Consider the following 25947-nt stretch of genomic DNA (forward strand, 5'->3'; position numbering starts at 1 on the left):
TTCTCTATTGCACAGAATATCCTGGGAATCATGTTTGAGGTGTACAGCCTTGAAGGTCATAACAAAGAAAGGAGATTAAGTTCCTTAAAGGTGCACAGCAAAGAGTTGGCAGGATATCGGATGGAATGGAGAATCTTGTTGCATGAGGTGACACTTAGAAAGATGGGTTTGAGTGCATATGAAAGAGTGGGTGTATAGTCTGGATACTCCATATTGGGATCCAATGAAAAGGATGAGAAGAAAAAAGGAAGAATTGGGGTGAAGATGAGGACATGAGTGGTAGCTGTAAGGAGGGTGGATGAAAATGGACTAGAAGACTTGAGGAAATGTAATCCTGGAGTGTATTGTCTAATGCAGTAATCTAGTATAAGGCATGTTCTAGGTTCGAACACCTGGAAGAGAGAGAGGTAGGAATGATACAAGGGTATCGTTGCAGAGATTTGCTTCAGCACATGTACATGCATTCAGTGCTCTGTGGGTTTTCCGTGAAATCACTGAAATCCACTTCTGCATATAATGACATTCAGTAAAATAAGGGAATTCCAAAACTCACTTTTAAGCATCTTTTAAGAAATTTTACAAGAATAGCATCGTATTGCACTGCCATTGAGTGGCTCTTCTTAAAGCTATAGATCCATTTTGCATGTTCTCCCTGCGTTCACATGGGTTTCCTCCCACATTCTAAAGACATGCTTCTGGAGCATTTCTCCCCGGGCCTCAGCTGAAAACAGGATCTGTGGAACCTAGTCGGACTTTCCCGGTCAACAAATGTTAAATAAATAAATAAAATAAATTTTACCCATGCTGACCTTGTACCCTGCAGGTCCTAGATAAATGTATTTATTTAGCAAGTTCTGTATCATTTTTTAAATATTTGGATCAAAGATCCGTTTCCCTGTTAGGGATATTATCGAGTCTAATTCTCTCAACACTACCTATGACATCCCTCTGCTCTGTTTACATTGTAACCTTTTAGCTGTTCCTTATGTTGCTGTTCACCTTTTGTATGTTACTGTAGTCATTTTGTTTTCCGCTTCTGTAATGGAAGCAACATTTTACTCAGGTTTTCCTGATCTGTCTGCAGAGCTTCTGCATGCCTCTTTCTTCCCCCATCATATTGGTTTCCATCATTAAGAAAGTGTCATAAAATGAAATGGCATGAGGGTGGAACTGGTTTCTGGTAAGGTTTGCAATACTAATTAAGAATGCCACTTTAGTTTGCCCTTTGAAAGCAGTCAGTACAACGAACAAAAAATAAATAAAGTGAAGGTAAAACCTTCTTCTGTAGGGGAAAACCGATACAAGTCTGCAGCTTTTTTGGTTTTCACAGAGGTGCTAAGCACCTTAAAATCAGGTTCATATTTTCTGGTAGCTTGTGGCTGAATTCATATTACAGATGGATATGTTTCCTTGAAAATCAATACAGGAAACATGACGAGTCTTAAAACGGAACTCCTGCAGATGCAGAAATTGTCATTCCATATCTTATGTGTTGGAATCCTAGATGCTATTTGAGTTGTATTATTGTGATGTCTTTCCATATCCTGTTTTATGTGTGCATGCTTGTTTGCACTAATTTACAAGGCCTATGTGAAATTTACATTTTCTTCCTTGCTGCAGTCACAAGGATCATTGAATTTGTATTGTTTTTTAATATTAGTGTGAATTAAAGTAAAAAATTCATTTGCATCATCAGCAGCTATTTTTGAAGAAAATCTGAAAAACTGCAACTGGGCCAAGAAAGAAAAATGAAAAGAGAACACACACATGCACAGACAGACACACACACACACACAGACAGACATGCACAGACAGACACACACAGACACACACACACAGACAAACACACACAGACACACACACACACACACACACACACACACACACACACACACACACACGCACACGCAAAGACAGACACACACAGACACATACATACACACACACACACATACACACACACACACACACACACACACACACACACACAAATGCATACTTACATCCATACACATATACGCACATGCACATACACACACACTTACATACATACATATATACACACACATATACACATACATACATACACATATGTACATACATACATATACATACACATACACATATTCATACACACATACATACATACACATACACACATACATACACATACACACATACATACACATACACACACATACATACACACACATACATACACATACACACACATACGTACACATACACACACATACATACACATATACACATACCTGAGTCGGAGATATTAAAATAATTTTAAGTGTGCAAAAGCTTTAACAGATAATTCAGGACATTTTAAAGTTAGCAGCTTCTTTGTTCAACAATGTTCTAATTCAGTTCTGCAATAAGCTGTGAAGTTGAGATTGTTGCTGTAACTTGTAACAGAATTGTGTTATTCCTTTTTTTTTCAGAAAACCTTCAGCCCAAGCATATTGTAAGTAATGACAGTTCTGACAGTGATGATGAGTCACAGGAGCAGAAAGGTAATTATCTAAAATTGTTTATAGTACTAGTGGTTAAATGTAATTTTGCTGTTTTTGCTTGTTTGTTTAACTTGTACAACATCAGTGGGCATTGTGACTAAGCTTGTTTTGTGTATCTTGTGGTCCTTCTATATCTTTATAGTACTACTGATAGATCTCTTGAATGTCAGATGGATAGCAATGTGAACATACCTGGTATTTCTGTTATTGACTCAGGTAAGTGAGCAATGAGATACCGAAGGGTAAATAATGCTTTTTCTGTTAGCAGAAAGTGTTATTTCAGAGTGGTGGAGTTTAAAAGGGTAACCATTTAAAATGTTGAGACCCAATAGAGCAAGTCCCGAAACATTGGAGATTAAATGGTTGAAAAAAAATCATATTTACATGTACTAATTCCACGATGGCCATTTTCCAGAATACTCCCTTCCTCCAAGGTATGGAGATTTTGGAGATGGTATATATATATAAGTTTAGAGGGTGTGGGGACTTGCCCCCCCACATTAAGGAGTGCAGGGTGGCTTGCATCCCACAAGTAAAAGAGAGATGTACACAATTCGCTCTTCTCCTAGATTGTTTATCATTTTTTTTTTTTTGGTCTGTCCTTTGACATTTTAAAAGACATTGTGCATCTGACAGTTAACACAAACAGACTGTGTTTCATGATGTTAGTCCTGGCAATCTCTGTCTCTCTCTAGAGGAAAGTCTGTCATCTACTTACGTAGCATCTGGTATGTGGGTATGAGTTAGACAAGAGAAGTAGACTTTCAGAAGCAACCTTCCTGAAACTCTCAGAAGTTAAAATTCAGTGACTAGTTCAGGAACATTAAGTCCTTCTTTTTTAAATTAAAATATTTATTGCACTGGCAAAAAAAGAAAAAAAAATGCACATACATTCCTGTCATAAATGTAGTTAAAGCTTAAAGAGAAAAATCAAGGGGAAAGTTTGATTTGACAGGTGTTCCCTCTTCAAAACTTTTGTTTTACCTTGTACATGAAGCATAACATTGTAGTACAGTCATCTTATAAAAGATGGTGCATATTAATGATTCACCCTCACCACCAATACCATCAAAACAAACCCTGCAGCATGAAACTTTAAATTTGATAAGTTAAGAACTCATTACTTCCAAATTTTGTTACTCTATAATCTTATTCTAAGTATGCACTTCTTCTTAACCATGGCATTATAAGACACATCATTGAAAAATTGGTCAAATAGATACCACCAGTCACACCATTTATTATTACCCTCCAGTACTCGTACAGGCAAACTTGGCCTGTACTAATTATCCTATCATAACTCCACTTCTAGTTTCCATCCCTTCTTCCCAACTCCCCCTTCATTCAAAACACTTTACTGTACAAATCATGTCCTACTATGTCCAGTTACCACCTCGTCACAAAAAGGAGACTTTAAACTCATTTTGGTCAATTTATATAAACAAATGCAGAAACATGCATGAGTACTCTGCAAGACAAAACACAATAGTCCGTAATTCTCACATACTGAGAAGTCTGCAAACCTCACTTAAAGATGATTACTTAAATGGATAATGGTGAACCTTTACCCATATAATACCATGACTAATCATGATATATTAAAAAAAATGATACAATAAAGGGTCATTGCTATTCAAAAAAACAAGAAGGCTGATTGGACAGCACAGCCCAGTTAGCATGCCCATTCTAAATTGGGCATTTACTAATAGAAGGACTCTCGACCCTACATTATTGCTGAGTGGAAATGGCATATGCTGGATAATAGCAGTGTGAACCTGTTTTATGAAGCAAAAACCAAAATATGAGAGAAACCAGAAATGTTCTGTTAAGAATGGTTGCAGGCACTAAGACTGATGATTCTACCACTACCAATATTATTTAACTGCCTACAGTTTTCCAAAACATTCCTGACTTTCCTCATATTTTTCTGATGATCCTTGCAATATTTGGTAAATTACTCAAATTGTGTACAGTTAATAATGCCAGATGTTAGAGTTTTAACTAAAAACAATACAGAAAAACTGTGGCAGAGGTGCTATTTTGTCTATCAGTTTTCTTACACTATGGTGATGTACTATGCTAGCATGGTGATGTAAGACCCGTACATATGATCAGCATTTCATCGGAAGAAAATATGAGTTGCATAATAGAATGGCATTATTTAAGAAAGGTAAGCAATTTCTTACTTAAGTAATATCATTGTAAAATACCAGTAATCTTTTCCTGGATAAGGGTATTGCAGGGTTAACCCACAGTTGGATTTGTTTAATCACCCAGGCTGTACCCTTGTGATCAAACCACACCAACTGTGGCTAAATCTTGTGATACACACCCAGTCATAGTTTATTGCAAAAGAGTCTTTTAAAGCATTAATGCTGCTCCCTTAGTAATTTTGATTACTTGACTTAAGAACTTAAACAACTGAGTCAACAACTCTGGTGTGACTATTTAGCAATGTGTCAATAATTCATGAGCCCTTGTTTAAAACTCTGACATATAAGATATGTCTATGGGACATTTTGAATTATGAACCTATGTATAGCACACCGTTTCACTGAGGAAGAACCAAGGAATGAAGTAGTTATAAAATAAATAATATAGACTTTATTGCCAACAAAAGTGATTAAGTGCTTTTGTCCTGTGAAGTAAAGGCTTCATCAGAATAAATCATTGCATTTCGCAAGTCCTTAAATATAAGTAAAACCACAAAACAAATCACATTTCAGTGATTCTATGCATAATTAATATGGAGTCATAAATAATTAAGCATTTAAGGGAAAACAAGTTTCAATAAATAAACAGAAAATGCAATAAATAGTACAAAGAATGTCTAATTAAAGGGACTGTGTTTTTGTAATGTTAAGAATGTTAACATAGTAAAAATATAAATATGAAAAATGTTTAAAATGTGTTAATGTGATACCTTAATGTTTAATGTCATACAATACCCTTGTGTTTGTTAATCAAGAAAGGTTTTGGTTCAAGGTTTTTTTTTTGTGAGAATACATATGTAATTATTTCTCACACATTAAAGTTTAACAGCCCTCAAATTAATATGATAGACACTTAATTGACTGATATATTAAAGTGCAGCTGCCCTCAGTTTCATAACACTATTAATTTAAATAGTGTCATTGACATCTGGAGATTTATCAGCATTAAGCCTCAACTCCCAATTTAGTTCCTTGTATTCAACAAGGGTTTTCCAGGGGCCACCCTGTGGGTTAATAGAAACATTTTCTAGAATGGCAAATTTAAAGTTGTTGAATTATTACATGCAAATTATTGATTGTATTGTATATCTCCAGACTAATGCCTTCCCCACAAATAAAAATTAGTTTTAGGATAGCTGATATTTTTTGTGTATGCGTTCAAGTTAAGTCCAGCTACAAATAAATAAAATGATGGTCTCAGTGCTAACCAAAATAAACCAGTAAACCGAAAAAAAGGCACAGAGAACTTGGCTGCAGGACAAAACTTCACTTTAATCCAACGAAACACAAATAAAAGTGCTGTGTAACTAGTTCCTCTTACGTTTTCGTCAACAACTACTTCATCAGATAAAACTGAACTCATTTCACAATTAAATATATAACCTAACACCATTTAAATAAACCAATGAAAAAACAACGTTAAATAAATATATGTGGAATAGTCAATCATGAAGGACGTAAAACACAATTTAAAATGCATAAAAGGACATGAATATATAAAATGTATAATAAATAAATGTGTGCATATATAAACCTTGAATGTATATACAAACAACAATATGTCCTGCAGAGTTCTACAAGCAGCAGAGAGTGAAAGAGTGACTTTTCTGGATTTTTAAGTATTTTTTTCTGGCTTTCGCTTTAATTACTGCATCTCGACTGCATTTCGTCTAAAAAAACAGCTCTGCATATTGTTTTTACTGTACCTGTGTAGATTTTAAACTGTTAGCACTTTAAAAAGTTATTTTTGTTTAATTTAATTGTTAGGCTAACACAGTCAAGTGCGCTAGCCGTTTTATAGCATTTACTGTTTGCTACTGTATCTTTTTTTCCTTTCTCTGTAAAAAAAAGAAAAAAAATATATATCCTTGTTTTCCCACTTTTCTGAACTAGAATAGTCCAGTCTTCAGATTTTGCTGATCTCTGGGCTTTGTCTTACTTCCTGTGCTATCCATATCCTTATTTGGATGAGAGGAAGCTTCTTTGTTCACCAGTGGGAGTGGGGAGCACTGAGCAACATATTTGTCCCTAGAGGAGTGGTTCCAGCCCAGCGACTTCTAGTTTATTGGCCATTTTGGGTCAATTCCTGGCTCTTTTCAACCCCCTGCTATAAAGCCCATTTTTGCACGAATTAGCGTGAAGTTGCTCATAGAGCAGCATCGGGCAGCGCAGATTAATCAAGTCTGCTCTTCAATTTTTCCCTTAAAACTGCTCTACTTGCAATCTAAACAGCCTATACTCTATCGGAAAAGCTCAGCACTTGCTCCTAAAGCATTTTTTATACAGATAAAGCTCTCTTAAACAAAAGAAAGTACTTCATTTACCTAAATTCCCTTGAGTACCCTTTTCCCTATAGGTCCTTTCTGACTCAGTTACACAGCAATCTTTTTCACTATTTCTAGCATGTCGAAGGGTCAGTTGCTGGTGTCCTCTCCTGTTCAGCTGGTGAATCTGGGAATCTTGAGGCAATGTTACAATTGCCTCATGTACACAGACAACCCTCTCCTCCTCCCAACAAATACAAATATATTCGAGAGATGCAACTATATAGCCAAACTGGAGGCTGAGCTCTCTCATTTCAGTACTGGCAAGACCGGTCAGGAGGAGAAGGTAACCACGCACACCACAAATCCAGTCTCACATACAACTATCACAACTGCAAACCAAACACATAAACACACAAAAACATACTCGGAGGCACTGATAAAAAATCTACCAAAACAACAGAGGCCTCCAAAGCAGACACCCAAGCAACCACCACCTCAAGACATAGCACATGCAACACATAGTTCACAAAGTCAGTGTGCTAAACAGTCACAGCCCTTAAGGCCAAACAACATGCCAGACACACTTGTAATAGGTGACTCCATAGTCAGACACACTGACGTCCCGCTCACCAGACTGAACAAAGAAAAGGTCACAGTAAGCTGTCTGTCGGGAGCTAAAATCTGCCACATAACACAAGCACTCAGGCCACTGCACAGCAAGTACAAATATAACTCAGTCATTGTACATGCTGGTGTGAACGACCTGAGACGTACCTCCCTGGACTACATGAAAAGAGACATAGAGGAGCTCTCTGATTATGTAGCCCAGGCCGGTATGACCCTGACCCTGAGCAGCATCTTACCCTCACCAAGAATGATGCCACAGTACAAAGGCAAAATGATCAGTTTTAACAGTTGGCTTAATTACTGGTGTCATTCTAAGGGGATCCAATGTCTGTCTGCTTGGGATGACATGATTGACAAGCCATGCTGCTTTGCAAGAGATGGCTTGCACCTGTCATCCCTGGGCCTCCGGATATTGGCAAAGGCTCTTGCCACCCCCATAGTGCCTTTTTTAGGCAAGGCTCAAATGACAAACCTACCTCCCTAGAAAACACAAGTGGAAAAAAACTAAGGGTAATGCTGCTCAATGCCAGAAGTCTAAACCTCAAGATGCACGCCCTCGAAGCCCTCCTCAGTATGGAGAACATCGATGACTGTGCAGTGACTGAAACCTGGTTCAAGGCTCCTGAGAGCACCCCAGCATGATCAGGTTTTACCTCATATCATGCTTTCCGGCCCCAAAACTTGGCCTGAACCACAAAAGGAGGGGGAGTATCCATATTCAACAAAGATACCCACACCTCCAGGTTAGTGGCAACGCACGAAGCATCGGAGACCATCCAGGTGCAACTAACCATAGGCAAAACTGCCTTACAGTTTGTAGCATGCTACAGACCACCCTCTCAAACTCAGGAACCCCACACAGCCTTCCTGAAGACACTGGAGAGTATGAATGTCTCTCCAAATACCATCATATTGGGAGACTTCAACTACCCAAACATAGACTGGGCACATTACTCTAGCCCCAGCACCCTAGCCCAAAGATTCCTAGAATTCATAAACTCAAATGCAATGGAACAACTAGTCACCATTCCCACAAGAGGAGACAATATACTAGACCTGATCATCACAAACATGGGGACAAAATGCTCCACACCGGAAGTATATCCCTTTTTGGTAAGATCAGACCATAAATTAATCTCACTGGAAATCCACAGTGAAGAACTTCTCAAAAGCCAACTTCACACTTCTTAAGACTGAAGTGGTATCCTTCAAGGCCCCTGGGCCAGTGGAAACCACAACCCACACTGCTGAATCCTTTGCAAATGCCTTCTACGGGCACCTTCAAGAATGCATGGATCATGCAATCCCAAATAAAACCAAGACCCATTCCCCCAAAGGCAGGCGCCCAGTCTGGTGGACCCCAGCCATAAACAAACTTTACAACAGGAGGAGGAAGCTACTACATGATAGAGCAAAATCCCTAAAAGGGAAGGCATCTCTGATCATTACTAGCAAAAAACTACGATCACTCATAAAATCATCCAAGGCCAACTTTGAGAGAAAAATCACAAAAGACAATCACAAGGCCTTCTTTAGCTATGTTAGAAACCTGGGTGGAAACTCCCAGATATGCTCAGAGTTAGTCCAAAATGACACAAAATACACTGAACCCACTGACATTGCCAACATTCTGGCAGACAGGTTCAGTGCAAATTTCTCGTCCCCCCCCAAAAGGAGAAATAACTATCCCAGCAGAGTGTAGCCTCCCTAACATCTCAGATGCCCAGGTGAGAGCTGCCCTCTCTAAAGCTAAAAACACAGCATCAATGGGGCCGGACGGTGTCCTGGGCTGTGTGCTACATGAACTCCAAGAGGAACTAAACCCACACATAGGGCTTCTGTTTAATCTTTGCCTTACTACAGGATACATACCCAAAGAGTGGCGTACGGCAACAGTGGTCCCACTTCACAAAGGTGGTGCTTCTATGGACCCTGGAAATAACCGCCCCATAAGCTTGATGAGCCTGGTCTGCAAAGCTATGGACAGGATCATTATGGAACTCATAAACAGAGACATTGGGGACCTACAGACATTGGATCCTACCCAATTTGGCTTTGTCAAGGGCAGATCCTGCCTTTTGAACTTGGTCGACTTTTTTGAAACAGTCACTAAGGCCATTGATGAGGGTAAGGCAGTTCACACAGCCTACCTTGACCTTGCAAAAGCTTTTGACACAATACCCCACTCGGGCATCATAGACGAACTCACCAGCTTAAATGTAAACCCATATGTCACAAGATGGGTTGCAAACTGGCTCAAGGACAGAACCCACAGGGTCAGAGTTGCTGGAGCTATGTCAGACTCTAAGCCAGTCACAAGCGGTGTCCCACAGGGCTCAGTCCTGGGACCCCTCTTGTTTGGCATTTATTTTTCTGAGGTACAGGCAAACATAGGAGGATTGTGGCTGACAAAGTTCGCAGATGACTGCAAACTGGGCGCCATAATTGATACTCCAACGGACACAAACATCCTTCAGAAAGGCCTCATAGAAATGGATAATTGCTGCCAGAGCCATGGCCTTAAGCTGAACGCCAAAAAATGTATAGTCATACCCTTTGGGAAAAACAAGGTACCCACAAATTACCACATAGGTGTTAATCCATTAAGTACGGAAGAGGTAATCAGGAACCTAGGGACCCAGGTTGACAGTAACCTCTCATTTGACACTCACATTGGCAAAGTGGTTAGGAGGACCTTCTATATTGCCCACCTTATCATGAAGGGTTTCACATCTAGATCAAGAGAGGTCATTGTGCCCCTGTACTCTTCTCTTATCAGGCCAATGATTGAGTACAATGTCCCATTTGGGATGTATCTTACCTGACACCTGCAGCAGTTGGAAAGACCCCAAAAGTTCCTCACCAAGAGGATAAAGGGTCTTAAACATATGTCATATGCTGCCCAACTGAAAAAACTTCAGCTCTATTTAGTCGCATACCGCCTACTCAGAGGTGATCTGTGCCTGACGTACAAGGCCATGTCCAATCCGGAATTAATGGACACGCTCCACCAAAGAAAATCCAAATCCATTGGAGCCACGAGAGCAAGAGACTTAAACCTCAACACAGAAATAAATAGGACGTGCTGGAGGGACAGATTCATAACCCAGAGGCTCCCTACACTCTGGAACAGAATCCCAATCTATGTTAGGCAAAGCCCCTCACTAACTCTATTCAAGAGAAATCTTGAGTGGATGGGAGATCGTAGGTTTACCCCGGGGGTCATCTCTGTGTCACTACTAGACAGAGGCACAGTAAACTAAACCCTAAAAGGGCGTAGTATTCTCAGGGGTTGTGAAAGCCACACACACTCTGGCTAGGCTTATAAATGCCCTAGGGCAGATAGCCTAGTACGAACCTATGAACCTATAAAAATTGAAAACCTTCATATGTACTAATTAGAATACAGTGAATCAAACTACAGTAGCACCATCTGGTGGAAAAAAATACACATTACATTTAGTTTCACACTGCATATAAAATTCAGAAAACAGAAACTACATGGCCCCTAAGAATGACAATAAATAAATAAAACATATTGAATGTAAATCAGTAAATGTATATATATATATATATATATATATATATATATATATATAAAATTGTTTATGTGGTTGTGTAAAGTTGAACCATGTTATAGTTTGGCAGAACTTAATTTCAGACAGGTTTTATAGTTAAAAATGCATTGAGACCTGGAGGGGTACTGGCATCTAAAACAATTTGCTAGTATAACTCCCTGTGTTGCAGGCGGATCTCCCATGGACCTCCCCTGGGGTCAAGAGGGACATATTGAAACATATTGAATGTAAATCAGTAAATGTATATATATATATATATATATATATATATATATATATATATATATATATATATATATATATATATATAAAATTGTTTATGTGGTTGTGTAAAGTTGAACCATGTTATAGTTTGGCAGAACTTAATTTCAGACAGGTTTTATAGTTAAAAATGCATTAAGACCTGGAGGGGTACTGGCATCTAAAACAATTTGCTAGTATAACTCCCTGTGTTGCAGGCGGATCTCCCATGGACCTCCCCTGGGGTCAAGAGGGACAACTTTGATTAGAAAAAAACTTAAATTCAGCATTATCCCAATTTTCATGATGTTTATACAAGGCATTGTTGTCCTTTCTTTTTCTAATGTCATAACCATGCCCATACATTCTCTGCCAACATAGAAAGAATCACACATCCCATATAAAGCAATATATACCACCTCAGTGGTATTACAATTAGCAAAGCCTTTGGTAATAAGGTGTTTACCCTTACATTGCAAGAAAATGCCATCACCTTCTTTTATGTTATGCATATTTAAAGCTCATACATTTTAGTCCTTGAGTTGTTAGTTTTGTTTCTGTATAGAGGCGCTTTTACTTGACTTAGATTGGTCTGTTTGGGTCAACACTCTGTCCAACTCATATGTGATCTTAATGAAAGGTTCTAAGTTAAGTAATTTGGGAACTTTATGGTAGAGCAAATTCCATCAGCTGATTATTCCAGTTCCTATTTTCTATTTACTGTAAACAGTTTTTGAGTCTGATATTCTAATTTCTCAAAAGGGAGAACCACATATACTATGCTTCCCTTTAATTCAGAAGTATCATTCATGGTGAAAAAAATAATGCTACTGCCTCATCAAAGGCGTGATGGGATTATGAGCATCTGTTACCATGGCAATAGTAACTGGAACTTGTTAGTTGTACAGCTGGCTAGGATATAATGCTGTCCTCTTTCAACTGGGTGCATTCATACTAAAATCATGTCTTTACTGCCTAACGAGGATTTAATTGAGGCTGAAGATAGGCTGATGACCATGTCTTCTTTTATCCTTAAAAGGCCCAAATCAGTTCATCTATGTTCAGTTTTAGAAAATCGTGGAGATTTCACATCTATAACTCTATTAACTGAAAATGGTGTATCCCTTTTTTAATTTCTCCAAATCTGTTGGGTTTCTAATACCATGACAGGAATGGACCCTATTCCTAAGTCAAGGTATGGTTAAAGTTCATGAAATTAGTATTGTTCCATTCCTTGATGTCAGCCAGAAGTGCTCATTGCAGCATCTACAATATTCACAGTAATGACTCCTGTAATTTGTCTGGAGTTACATCTATTGCTAACATATCTAAGTACGATTGTAAATTCTTTTTTTATAAGACCTGTTGCTCCTACTACTACTGGAACTATCTGGGTATCTTTCTTCCACATTGCCCTCTTTTCGGCCTGCAAATCCTGGAATTTTATGACTTTGTGTCTGTTTGCACATAAGACACTATAGTGACTGGGTGTAGCAGTTTCAATGATCACTGCTACTTTTGTCTTTTCATGGACTACTTTATCTGGTTTTCTTGCATCTATTTTGGTAATGGAAGATGCCATGTGAAATAAACTTCATCATTTTCTATGATGATTTGTGTCTTATGTTTCCAGTGCTTTTCAGCTACTTCAGTGTTATAATGTTTGCACGATCACCAATGGTGCAGTCTTGCCACATTATTATGCCTTTCAGTATACAGTCCTTCTGCCATCAGTATATCACAACCAGCAACAAGATGCGCAACTGTTTCCAGTTCTGTTTTATAAAACCTACATTTGTCTGTTTCTCCTACAACTTCAATGGACTTTGTAAACCAACATGATGCCATGTGATATAAATTCATCATTTTTTCCGATTCACATAGTCCACTGTCTTGGGCCGCCACTATTAACCTTTCGTCTTTTGGTTGAAATTTACCTCTCTTTAACCATTCCTGCATTCAATCCTGATCAAAATGAGGTTGTTCCAAGGGTTTTCTCTACTTGCAACTACATGTATGCATTTCCACCTTTTTTGCCTTCTCATCTGATCCTTCACCTTATATTCTTTCTTTTGTTTTTTGGCACATTCAGTTGCTGCCTGATTTTTATCTACTTCTGGACTGATTTCCATTCACACTTGATGCTGATATGCTGCTGCTAAACTAAGTAGGGAAGCCATCTTAGACTTATTCTCCCCGTGTTTTAAAACTATCACTACACTTGGGTCTTGTGAGGTCAGCAGATATGTATGCAGTCCCACTATTGCAAATCTGTACATGTAGTCAATTTCGAGGAAGCCCATACCTCCTTCAGAACGGGGAATATTTAGTCACATTATGCACTGTTTTTTATAAATCATTTGATGAGCATGAAGCATCCTCCTTGTTTTCCTGTCCAAACTATCCAACACCATTTAGGGCCAGTCAATCACTCCAAAACTCTAGGTTAAGAAAGGAAGAGCAAATTGGTTTGTAGCTTGGACTTTGTTTCTAGATGTCAATGTTGTTTTTAATATTAATTGAAGTCTTCTAAAATACTCTTTACTGAGTTTTATTCACACTTGTTCATGTTTTATTGTTGGTCCTTCATCAATTCCCAGATATTTATACACCCCCTCTTGCTCAAGATCTTTTATATCACATTATTGTCCCAAACTAACGGATCCTGGAAACTATCGCCCCATAAGCCTGACTGGCTTGGTCTGCAAAGCTATGGAAAGGATCATCATGGACCTCATAAATAAAGATATTGCGGACCTACAGACACTGGATCCTACCCAGTTCGGCTTTGTTAAGGGCAGATCCTGCCTCTTAAACCTGGTTGATTTCTTTGAAACTGTCACCAAGGCCATTGACGAGGGGAAGGTGGTCCACACAGCCTACCTGGACCTCGCAAAAGCCTTCGATACAATACCCCACTCGGGCATTATAGATAAGCTCACCAGCTTAAATATAAACTCCTATGTCACTAGATGGGTTGCAAACTGGCTCAAGGACAGAACCCACATGGTTAGAATTGCTGGAGCCATGTCAGATTCCAAACCAGTTACAAGTGGCGTCCCCCAAGGCTCAGTCCTGGGACCTCTCTTGTTCGGTATATATTACTCGGAGGTACAGGCCAACACAGAAGGACTGTGGCTGACTAAGTTCACAGATGACTGCAAACTGGGCGCCATAATCGACTCTCCAGCCGACACAAGCATCCTCCAAAAGGGCCTCATAGAAACAGACAACTGGTGCCAGAGCCATGGCCTCAAGCTAAACGCCAAAAAGTGTATAGTCATCCCCTTTGGCAAAAACAAAGTGCCCACAAATTACCACATAGGTGGTAATCCATTAAGTACAGAAGAAGTAATTAGGGACCTGGGGACCCAAGTTGATAGCAATCTCTCATTTGACAACCACGTGGCCAAAGTGGTTAGAAAAACATTTTATATATCCCACCTAATCATGAAGGGATTCACATCTAGATCAGGGGAGGTCATCGTGCCTTTTTACTCATCCCTCATCAGGGCCATAATTGAGTACAATGCCCCTTTTGAGATGTACCTTACCAGACACCTGCAGCAACTGGAAAGACCCCAAAAGTACCTCACCAAGAGGATCATAGGGCTCAAACAGATGCCATATGCTGCCCGGTTAAAGAAACTCCAGCTCTACTCAGTGGCATACCTCCTGCTCAGAGGCGATCTGTGCCTGACGTATGAAGCCATGTCCAGCCCAGAATTAATGGACATGCTGCACCTCAGAAAATCCAAATCCCATCGAGCTCTGGCTCGAGACTTGAACCTCAGCACTGAAATAAATAGGACATGCTGGAGGGACAGATTCATAACCCAGAGTCTCCCTTCACTCTGGAATAAAATCCCAGTCCAGGTTAGGCAGAGTCCCTCATTGACTCTCTTCAAGAGGAATCTTGATGAGTGGATGGGAGATCGTAGGTTTACCCCGGGTATCACTTCTGTGTCACTGTTAGACAGAGGCACAGTATACTAACCTCGAAAAAGGGCATAGCAAAATAAATTTAAAATGGGTGGCGAAAGCCAAACACACTCTGGCTAGGCTTATAAATGCCCTAGGGCAGATAGCCTAGTATGAACCTATGAACCTAATCACTGGATTGTAATTCTGTTTGCAGAAGAAAGTGGTGAAAAATGGCATATTGCCAGAAAAAAGGCATGAAACATCTGCCGGATTAACAGTTGTTACATATTAGTTTCAAATCACTTTTGAAGCAAGGTGTGCATGTTCTGTTAACAGCTTGCTGCCGGAGGGCAACTTCAGGCTTAAAGTGTTTAAAGATGTAATTAGAATGGTTTTGCTTCATGGTTTTTGCCCCACAGATGGATGAAAGATTGTCAATGCATGCTGTTATTTCACTCTAGTTCATTCATCTTTTCCACAGCGACCACTGAAACAAGTCAAGCATGAGTTTATTCTTATTTAAAGGTCTCACAGTAAGATCGACTGCATCATGCTTTACCAAAAAGGATCTGATATTTAAATAAAACACAGTACTAGTTCACATATTACACTACAAGATGCATGCTTTATATAAAAAGAAAAGGTCTGTGACTAAAGTGAACTTGGCTACACTCTTAGCTCAATGATAAGTACATTCATTTCATAGACGCCACTGTATTTTATCTGTGCTGTTGTTAAACAAAGCTGCGGAGTGAAGAAAACTGAATATAAAACCCAGAATTAGACCTTTATTACATAACGTATCAGCATGTTTGGTAAAATGTTTTGAAGACTAACCATTAGATTTAGCCTGTCAATATCTAAAGACAAGATTAAACAGGAGAGGCAGCTGGCCTTTCCCACTGTCATTATGACATAGTCCTTGCATTTGAAGTAGCAGATATTGTTCCTGTGTCTTCTCTAAAAATAAATGCTTTTGTACAGTAGGCTTACCCACATGAGAAATAAAGTAAAATAAAGTCTCAAATTGGTTTTGCAGTGTAGATACATGTCAGCATCTCAGATCTGCTCTGAGTTACAACAGAATGGTATTAAATATACTGATCCCAAGGATATTGCCAATATCCTGGCAGATCGATTTAGTGCCAACTTCACCCTGCTCTCACCCCCTAAAGGGCCCATCTCAATACCAAAAGACTGCCAAATTCCGATAATCACGGCCACACAGGTAGAAACCGCACTCTCCAAAGCTAAGAATACAGCATCCATGGGACCAGATGACATCCCAGGCTGTGTAGTACGTGAACTACAAAATGAACTGGCACCTCACCTAAGTGTGATGTTTAATCGTATCCTCACCTCAGGCTTCGTGCCCATTGAGTGGCGCACAACTACAGTTATCCTGCTCCACAAGGGAGGATCTACCTTGGATCCCGGGAACTACCGTCCCATCAGTCTGACAAGCCTGATTTGCAAGGGGATGGAACACATTATCATGGAACTTATAAACAAAGACATTGTCAACCTTCAAACACTAGACCCCACCCAGTCTGGGTTTGTGAAGGGCCGATCTTGTCTCCTGAATCTGACTGACTTCTTCAAATCAGTCTCCAGAGCTGTGGACAAGGGTAAGGCAGTCCACACAGCCTATCTGGACCTCGCCAAGGCCTTTGACACCATCCCCCACTCTGGAATCATAGATAAACTTACTAAGCTGGGCATAAATCCCTACATCACTTGATGGGTTGCTAACTGGCTTACTGACGGAACCCAGACAGTAAAAGTAGCCGACTCCAAATCCAGCTCCAGACAAGTGACAAGTGGAGTACCTCAGGGTTCAGTCCTGGGACCACTCTTGTTTGGCATCTACTTCTCTGAAGTACAGGCCAACACTAAGGGACTCTTGCTAACAAAGTTTGCAGATGACTGCAAACTGGGAGCCATTATTGAATCCCCAAATGATGTGGATACTCTACAAAAGGTCCTTACAGAAACAGATGCTTGGTGCCAGAGCCATAGGCTCAAGCTCAATACCAAGAAATGTATAGTTATCCCCTTTGGGAAAAAAAACATGTACCCATATATTACCACATAGGTGGCAGGACACTAAACATCAAAAGTGTGATGAGAGACTTAGGGACACAGGTGGACAGTGGTCTCACTTTCGATAACCACATTGCCACAACAGTCAGGAAATCCTTCTGTGTGGCACACCTCATCACTAAGGGCTTTTCATCCAGAAAAAATGAGGTCATTGTCCCACTGTACTCATCCCTCATTAGACCCGTTATAGAGTATAATGCCCCATTTGGTATGTTCCTCACAAGACATCTGCAACAGCTTGAAAGGCCACGGAAATACCTCACTAAAAGAATCACAGGCCTAAAGCAGATGCCATATACTGACCATCTAAAAAAACTCCAGCTATACTCTGTGGGATATCGTCTACTCAGAGGCGATCTCTGCTTAACATACAAGGTCATGTCAAACCCTGAGCTGTTGGACATGCTCCACTTAAAGAAATCCCAATCCCTCAGAGCCACACGCTCCAGGGATCTAAACCTTGTCATCACAATGAACAAAACATGCTGGAGGGATAGGTTCCTGACCCAGAGAATCCGCATACTCTGGAATAGACTGCCCATACATATCAAGCAGAGCGCCTCTTTGGCCCTCTTCAAAAGGAACCTTGATGATTGGATGGGAGATAGGAAATTCACCCCGGGGATCATGTCAGTCGCCCTGCTAGACAGGGGCCTGGAGAAGTAAATATTGTGGGAAGAAATATCCAGGGAATTGTTATGGCTAGGCTTGCATAGGCCCTAGGGCCGATAGCCTAGTACCAACCTATGAACCTAAGCAGAATGAATATACAAATAATTCATCCATCAGGCCTCTATGGGAATCACAATGTTAATACTCCACTTTACAGGTGGGCTTGCTGTAAACAAAGAACTTGCTTTATGTGGAGAGGAAGATCATTTGAGAAATGTGGTATTCTTTGTTATACATACTTATCCCTCCAATATGTTCTATTTATGTTACAGACGAGATTAGGATTTCTTGAGGATGTTTTTATGCCACCATTGGACATCTGTTGTGTAGGTCCAAAACGATGGGGAGGTCACTTGCACATTTTCTGAAGAAGTTTATATTTAGTAAAGAAAAGCGCTAATCCACTGTTTTTATACTGTTTTGCATTTTACTGCACGTTTACTGGCCGTTGTACCTGTCAGAGTCTCTGTGGCCTGTGGGTTTATAATTTTTATTGTTTTTTGCTGTTTGCTTTCAAGTACTGACTACCTGCTTGTTATTTGTAGTAACGTCATGTGGGAGTTTGGCCTCCAGCTGCATTAAATAACTGTGTCACAAATTCTGTTACCTTGTCTCTTTTGCTCTCAGTTGCTGTTGGCAGATAGTTTTGGTATGTTAAATACCACATCAGATTAAGGAACAACAAAAGCTACTGTATGAGCATCTTACAGGCACATTTTCATCCGAACACATCCAACTGGTTATTAATGCAATACAGTTCTATTTATCCTCTTTTGCTGTTTCTTAAGAAGTAGATAGTCTAATAATGGTTGGAGTCAGGGTTTTTGTAATTTTAACCTCAAAGAACATAACATTTTACTGTTAGTATCAGTATCAGGTAAACATATTCAACATATAAAATCATGGTCTGTAGTAGTTCTCTAAATAAAAAGATTTTGTATCAACAAGCGTGTTGCGTACGATGAAGTCTTTTTATCACTTTGGAAGAAAATGTATCAGTTTTAATATCTATAGAAAAATTAATGGAGCTGAAATCAATGAATCATTGATGCATCAATGGTTACTGTAGTGATGTGTTACTGTTGTATGCATTGCATGTAGAGGGTTTAATGTATTTGCATGTTTCATGCTGTATATTGTATGCATTCTTTGTTGTTGTGTGAGAATTTGGATTGTAATAAAGAAAATATCTGTGTAATATTATGGCAATTTATAACCTTCTTGAAGGGCAGCCAGACATAACCTTATGATATGAGCCTGTGGACCCAAATGAGTTTTATGGATTTATCACAGTGAGCAGGTTTGAGTTCCAGATGGGTCAGGCTATTCTAGAACTTAGCACACTGTGTGTAATGTGTTGACACTCATTACCTTGATTTATAAACCTGCATTATGGCAATGAAACTTGTCATGTAGAATCAGGTTGTGTTCTATGAAAGACATAGAGGTGAACATAGTATGCACTCTGGGCAACAGTACTCTTGGGGGGCAGGCTGTGTGCAGTGTTTTACAACAGTGTTACACATGTCAGACTTGAATGGCAGTAGGGTATAATATACAAAGTTGTTACTTAAACCTTAATAAGTTGGTTCCCAGTTGTGCTGTGCTCCACTATCGAGTCCATGAATGATTCATAAAAATGTTTCACCAATTAGTCATAATGGTGCAGCTATGGTCATTACCCTATTATGGTAATGAGGGAATCCAGCTGTCAGAGCACCCATTGGCATTAGCTCTTTAGTGTCAATGTGGAGGGGGGAGGTGTAGTTGTAGTAGCAGAGATGTTCATCGTGTTACCCTGCTGCAGTCATCACACTTGGGTTATCCTGTCGTCAGGTGGTCCCGCAGTCGGCCAGAATTCCAAAGTCTTGGTCCGGCGTCGGTTGCTGCCACCTCTTCCCTGACGTCAGTGCGTCAGGGGTATATATAATGGAACCAACGCCATTTTCTTCATTCTTTCTTGCCACGCAGTGCCCGAAGCAGAAGCAGTTCGCAAGTGCCGGTCGGCCGACTCCTGAGATTTTCAAATTCGAATTTCAGACCAAAGTCTTCTATAAAACTAAGTACCCCATTGGGGAAACTTTACTTGCCTCAGACCGATGTCAGAAAAAGTTAACAATTGTATTTCTTGTGGGAAGCAAATACCTCATAAGGATTTTCATTCTTATTGCATACCTTGCCTAGGCCCAGACCACGACGTCACTTCTTGTCGGTTTTGTGCTAGGTTTAATAAGCGTACTATTAAAAGACGATTTGATTTTGCCTGACACTACTTCGGTAGGAAATTTAACTACAACATGCCATCGGAGCAACTGACTGCCGGCATGCACAAAAAACGCAGGGATAAGGACAGGCAGCCCAGGCCTAAGCCAGATTCCGAGGCCTCGGCTGATCCAGTCTCCGGTTCTCCGGTCCTCAGTGGGCTCCGACACAGCCCCTGACTACCGCAGATCTGGAACCCGCGACTGCTACGGAAATTTTGATGGAATGTACCAAGCCAATGCAGCCTTTTACTTCAGGCCCTTCCGACGACTTTGCTTCAAAAGACGTCGGTGCTACAGAAACACCATCAGTTTCTGAAGGCGTTTTCAGACCGACGACTCTCACCATTAAAACATTTTCTAAGCTGAAGACTCCTACTAAATCTAAAAGGACTGCACTTCAGTCTTCTGTTCAAGGCCCTATGCCTAAGAAACAGATGCTCAAAATGGCTGAAGATTTGATTTCTTTAATCAGGGGTTCACAGCCCCCTCCTGACAAAAGGCCTAGACAAGAGGAAGATTTTGCTTCCTCTGAGCAAATGTCCATTTCTTCAGACTCCTCTGAGGACCAAGACTATTCCTTCTCTCCTTATGAAGATTCTGATGCTGAGGACTCTATTCCCTCAGCTTCTCCTCCTGAAGACTACTCCTTTGGGGAAACTTTACACACTATGAGGGAACATTTTTACTGGGAAGGTCAAGACTACTCTGATTCAAAGAAAAGGCTCAGAGAGTTTATTTTACTCCCCCAACATAGACCACTTGCCATCCCACCAGTTTTGGACATTGTGGATGATGTCTGTTTAGAATCCAGTTTCAACCCGGATTCTCTACCTCCTGCTCAGGCTAAGCCTGACAGATACTACAGAGTGCCTGATTCCCACAAATTTCTTTACAAAAGCCCAGTAGCTGACTCAGAGACCATCTCCCAGGGTCCCAAGGGGGCTAAGGCTTCTATGGCTAAAAACCCAGTACCTTCTGAGAGGGATTCCAGAGCACTAGACAGGTGGGGGAAAAAGGTTTACACCTCAGCCACACTAGCTATGAGGGCACTGAATTGTCAATTTCATATGCTTAAGTATCAGCAATTTCTAATCTCTCAGTTAAAGCAAAGAATAACCACTCTCCCTCAACAATCTGAATTGAAAGAAGTACAGGATCTGTCACTGAGCAGGTGGGCAAACATTCCTTACAATGTGAGTTTGATTCTTTGGAGGCCTCCTGCAGAGCAGCTGTCACTGGGTCTGTTATACGTAGGCATGCTTGGTTAAAGGGTCAAACTCTGCCTGATCATGTTAAAGCAAAACTATTAGATGCTCCCTTACAGCAGGATGTTATTTTTGGAGTTAAAGCAGAAGAAGTTTTAAAGAAAATGGAAGATAAGGCAAAATCTATGCAGACAGTCAAAGATTTCCTACAAGTACAACCCCCTCGCTTCAGCAGAAACTGGCCAACAAAAAATTGTTCCTGTCCAGCCACTGACAGACCACAGAGGGGGAAATACAGATGCCCAAGGGGCAGAGGACAACCACAAGCCCAGTATAAACCTCGCCAATGGGGCACTACAACACAGAAGGGAGGAGAAGAGAGGTCTCAATCCACCAGAAGGCAAACTCAATGACTTGCACCTCATCTGGCCAAGCAATACTCTCTTGGCAGCCCCCTTGGGGGGAAAACTCACACTTTTTGCAGACAACTGGCACATAGTCACAAAGGACAAATGGATCCTAGACATAATTTTATGAGGATACAGATTCCACTTTCACACCTTGCCAATGAAAAGAGGAATGCCAAACCTGCCACAAAATCAATGGGCAGAGGCACAAAAGCAAATTACAGCTCTCATGGACATGAGAGCCATTCAAATGGTACCTACTTGAGAGCAAGGCCAAGGATTTTACTCAAGACTCTTTCTAGTGCCCAGAAAGGACAATGCTTGGAGACCAATTCTGGACCTTTCAATTCTAAACACTTACTTACAAGTACCCAAATTCAAGATGCTAACACTACAGCAGCTACTTCCCATGTTGGGCAAGGAAGCATGGCTAGTAACGTTGGACCTCAAGGAGGCATACCTGCATGTCCCTATCAGACAAAGTTACAAAATATACCTCCAATTCATTGCAGGTTCAACCCATTACCAATTCTCTGCACTGCCCTTTGGCTTATCTACTGCGCCCAGAGTTTTCACAAAATGCCTGGCACCAGTAATTGCATACTGCAGACAAAGAGGAATTCAAATATATCCATACCTGGATGACTGCCTCATCCAAGCAGAAAGCAAAGACATTCTCTTACATCATCTGGCCTTTGTAAAGCATCTACTAAACTGCCTGGGGTACACAGTAAACGAAAAAAAGTCAAAACTAGTACCCTCACAAAAAATGACATTCCTGGGTGCCAGCTTGAATACAATGGCCCAGAAGGCTTATCTTACGCCAGACAAGCAACTACAACTGACTCAATATTTCAAGACATTGACAACAAATACCCAATTAACTGCAAGAAAAATTCTGCAGGCTTTGGGCTTCATGGCATCTTGCATACTAATAATACCATTTGCAAAGCTGCATATGAGGAAATTACAGTGGTACCTAAAAAGTGTATGGTCTCAACACAGCCACAGCTTGGACACAATGATATATCTCATTCCCTGCCTACAACAGGAATTTCTATGGTGGTCACAGGCATGTCACCTCAACAAGGGTCAGCCTTTCACCTTGCCCCCAGCCAGGCAGACTATCACAACAGATGCTTCAGACTACGCCTGGGGGGCACACATGGCAGGACAGTGCATTCAAGGCCTATGGACTGCAGATCAAAGAAATCTGCACATAAATCAAAAAGAGATGCTAGCTGTACAGAAAGCTCTGACAGCCTTCAAGGATCTATTACATCCAGGACAACTTGCAATAAAGATGGACAATACCACAGAAATGTGGTACATAAACAAACAAGGGGGTACACATTCCTACCCTCTATGCAGGCAAGCAATGATCTTATGGAACACAGCTCTGGCCTACCAAGTCCAGTTACAAGCTCAATTCCTGCCAGGACAGAAGAACACATTGGCAGACGACCTCAGCAGAAACATCAAAGATCCCCACGAGTGAAAACTAGATCCACAAATATTTGCAATGATAACTCAAAAATGGGGCCTTCCAAACATAGACCTGTTTGCCAGTCCTCAAAACTACCAACTGACAAAATTTTGTACAAGGACATTCCACCATCAAGCTTGGAAAGTGGACTCTCTCTCTTTCAGTTGGAAAAACCTGACAGGATATGCCTTCCCTCCATTACCTCTCCTCACAAAGGTTCTTTTGAAGGTCAAAAAGGAGAGACCATGACTGATTCTCATAGCCCCAGACTGGCCACGCCAGCACTGGTACCTGCTATTGAAAAATATGGCCCACAGCCCACCATGGATATTGCCTCAAATACCCCATTTGCTCACACAACAAAACAAACAGATTCTTCACAGCCAGCTCAAAACTTTAAATCTGGCTGCATGGCAAATCAACTAAACATCCAACCAGCTCCTCTTTCACAAGCAGTTCTGGATGTTATTCTGGAAGCCAGGAGGCCAAGCACCAGGAAAGCTTATTCGGACAAATGGAAAAGGTTTTGTGCCTGGAACCAAGCTAAAGGCCATGGCACAATTCAGCCTCACATGCCTCACATTCTACAGTATTTAGCTGAGATGTTGCACAAAGGACTTTCTTTTTCCTCAATTAAAATCCATGCTTCAACTATTTCAGCTCACTACAACACGGTTCCACCTTTATTTTCACATCCTCTTCTAAGGCAGTTCCTCAGAGGGGCAAAAAACATTAGACCACCCAGGAGAGCTCCTACACTAACATGGGACCTCAACTTTGTTCTGGAAAAACTAACGCTACCTCCCTTTGAACCAGCTTTCTCTGCAGATCTTCAGTTCCTATCATGGAAGACTGCCCTGCTCCTAGCAATAACTTCAGCTAGGAGAGTCTCAGAGCTACAGGCACTAATGGCAGTGGAACCTTTCCTCATTTTTCATCAAGACAGAGTTTCTCTACGAACTAATCCTTCCTTTATGCCTAAGGTGGTTTCCAGTGTAGCTTTAAATCAAACCATCCACTTACCCACCTTCTTCCCCAATCCGCAGAACAAAGGTGAGAGACTCCTGCATTCCTTGGACATTCACAGGTAGCTTCGTTACTACTTGGACAAAACTAAGGCTTTCAGAAAAACTGACCAGCTCTTTGTATCCTATGCTACAGATTCTCAAGGGAAGGCTATATCTAAGCAAACCATTTCTAAATGGATAGGGCATTGCATACGTTTCTGCTATACCCATCATGGCAAACCAGTTCCTGCTACCATTAGATCCCACTCTACCAGGGCAACAGCTACCTCTACAGCCTTTCTCAGGGGGGTTCCAACCAAGGAAATTTTAGAAGCTGCAACTTGGAGTTCAGTACACACCTTTACCAAACACTATCACTTACCTCTTTATTCTAAGTCCAGGGCAGGCTTCGCCACTGCAGTTCTGCAGGGCCTTATTGCCTCCACTAACCCTCTATGATACCTCCCCCCTGCCTTAGCTTTGGGATTCAACCCAAGTGTGATGACTGCAGCAGGGTAACACGATGAACATAGTACAGTTTTGTACCTACCATAAATGTAGATGTTCGAGTGTTCACCCTGCTGCAGTCCAGGTTACCCTCCCTCCATCCCCTCTGATCTACTGGCTAAATCTCTTCTATGCCTTACTGATGTATTTGCTTGTAGCTGAAGGGATTTTGTGTTTGTGCAGTGTTCACTCCATTTGGTACTAATTCTGACCACCTTTTTGGGGGCACCTGACATCTGGGGCAAGAAAAACTGAAGAAAATGGCGTCAGTTGCATTATATATACCCCTGGTGCACTGACGTCAGGGAAGAAGCGACAGCAACCGATGCCGGACCAAGACTTTGGAATTCTGACTGACTGCGGGACCGCCTGATGACAGGATAACCCAAGTGTGATGACTGCAGCAGGGTGAACACTCGAACATCTACATTTATGGTAGGTACAAAACTGTACGTTGCTTATACCTCAGGGAATTCTTTCAGTGGAAAGGTTTTTCTACACTGAAAAGGATTTTTTGTACTGAGGCACCAATATACTGCTCAGCTCTGTAAGCTGAGAAACATATCAGCAGCATGTGGGTAGCCACTGTGCTGAAATGAGCAGAGCATGACCCTTTATTATGTGTATGTGATTAGAGACGGTTAGTTTACTCTGTTAGGACCAGCCTGTATACGTATGGTGGTGTTTTTGTCAGTCTTTTACAATTTGTTTTACAACATCAAGGTAATTTGTATGTGTATTCTCTATATGAAGTAAGGTATAACTACACAATAGTGTAAGACTGTAGGCAAGGTCTTAAGCACTGTGTACCTGTTTTCTATGAAACACAGTAATGGCATACTGTTCAACCTTACTTGGTGAATTCAGTGGTTAGAACAAACTAAAACATTAAAAAAACGCCAGTAAAACAAAAACATCATAG

At 40.7% G+C, this 25947-nt stretch overlaps 1 protein-coding gene across 1 annotated transcript in view; it reads left to right on the forward strand.

Annotated features, from left to right (window-relative positions):
* PLA2G4A (phospholipase A2 group IVA) overlaps positions 1–25947 on the forward strand; it is a 1409517-nt gene that overhangs the window by 1202633 nt on the left and 180937 nt on the right. Inside the window, exon 13 of the mRNA XM_044085320.1 lies at positions 2454–2525. Within this exon, the coding sequence (XP_043941255.1) occupies positions 2454–2525 (72 nt within the window). The remainder of the gene's footprint in view (positions 1–2453; positions 2526–25947) is intronic.

The sequence above is a fragment of the Protopterus annectens genome, chromosome 10.part0, assembly GCF_019279795.1.
Source record: "Protopterus annectens isolate FY-2018-M chromosome 10.part0, PAN1.0, whole genome shotgun sequence".
In the NCBI taxonomy this organism is placed as follows: Eukaryota; Metazoa; Chordata; order Ceratodontiformes; family Protopteridae; genus Protopterus; species Protopterus annectens.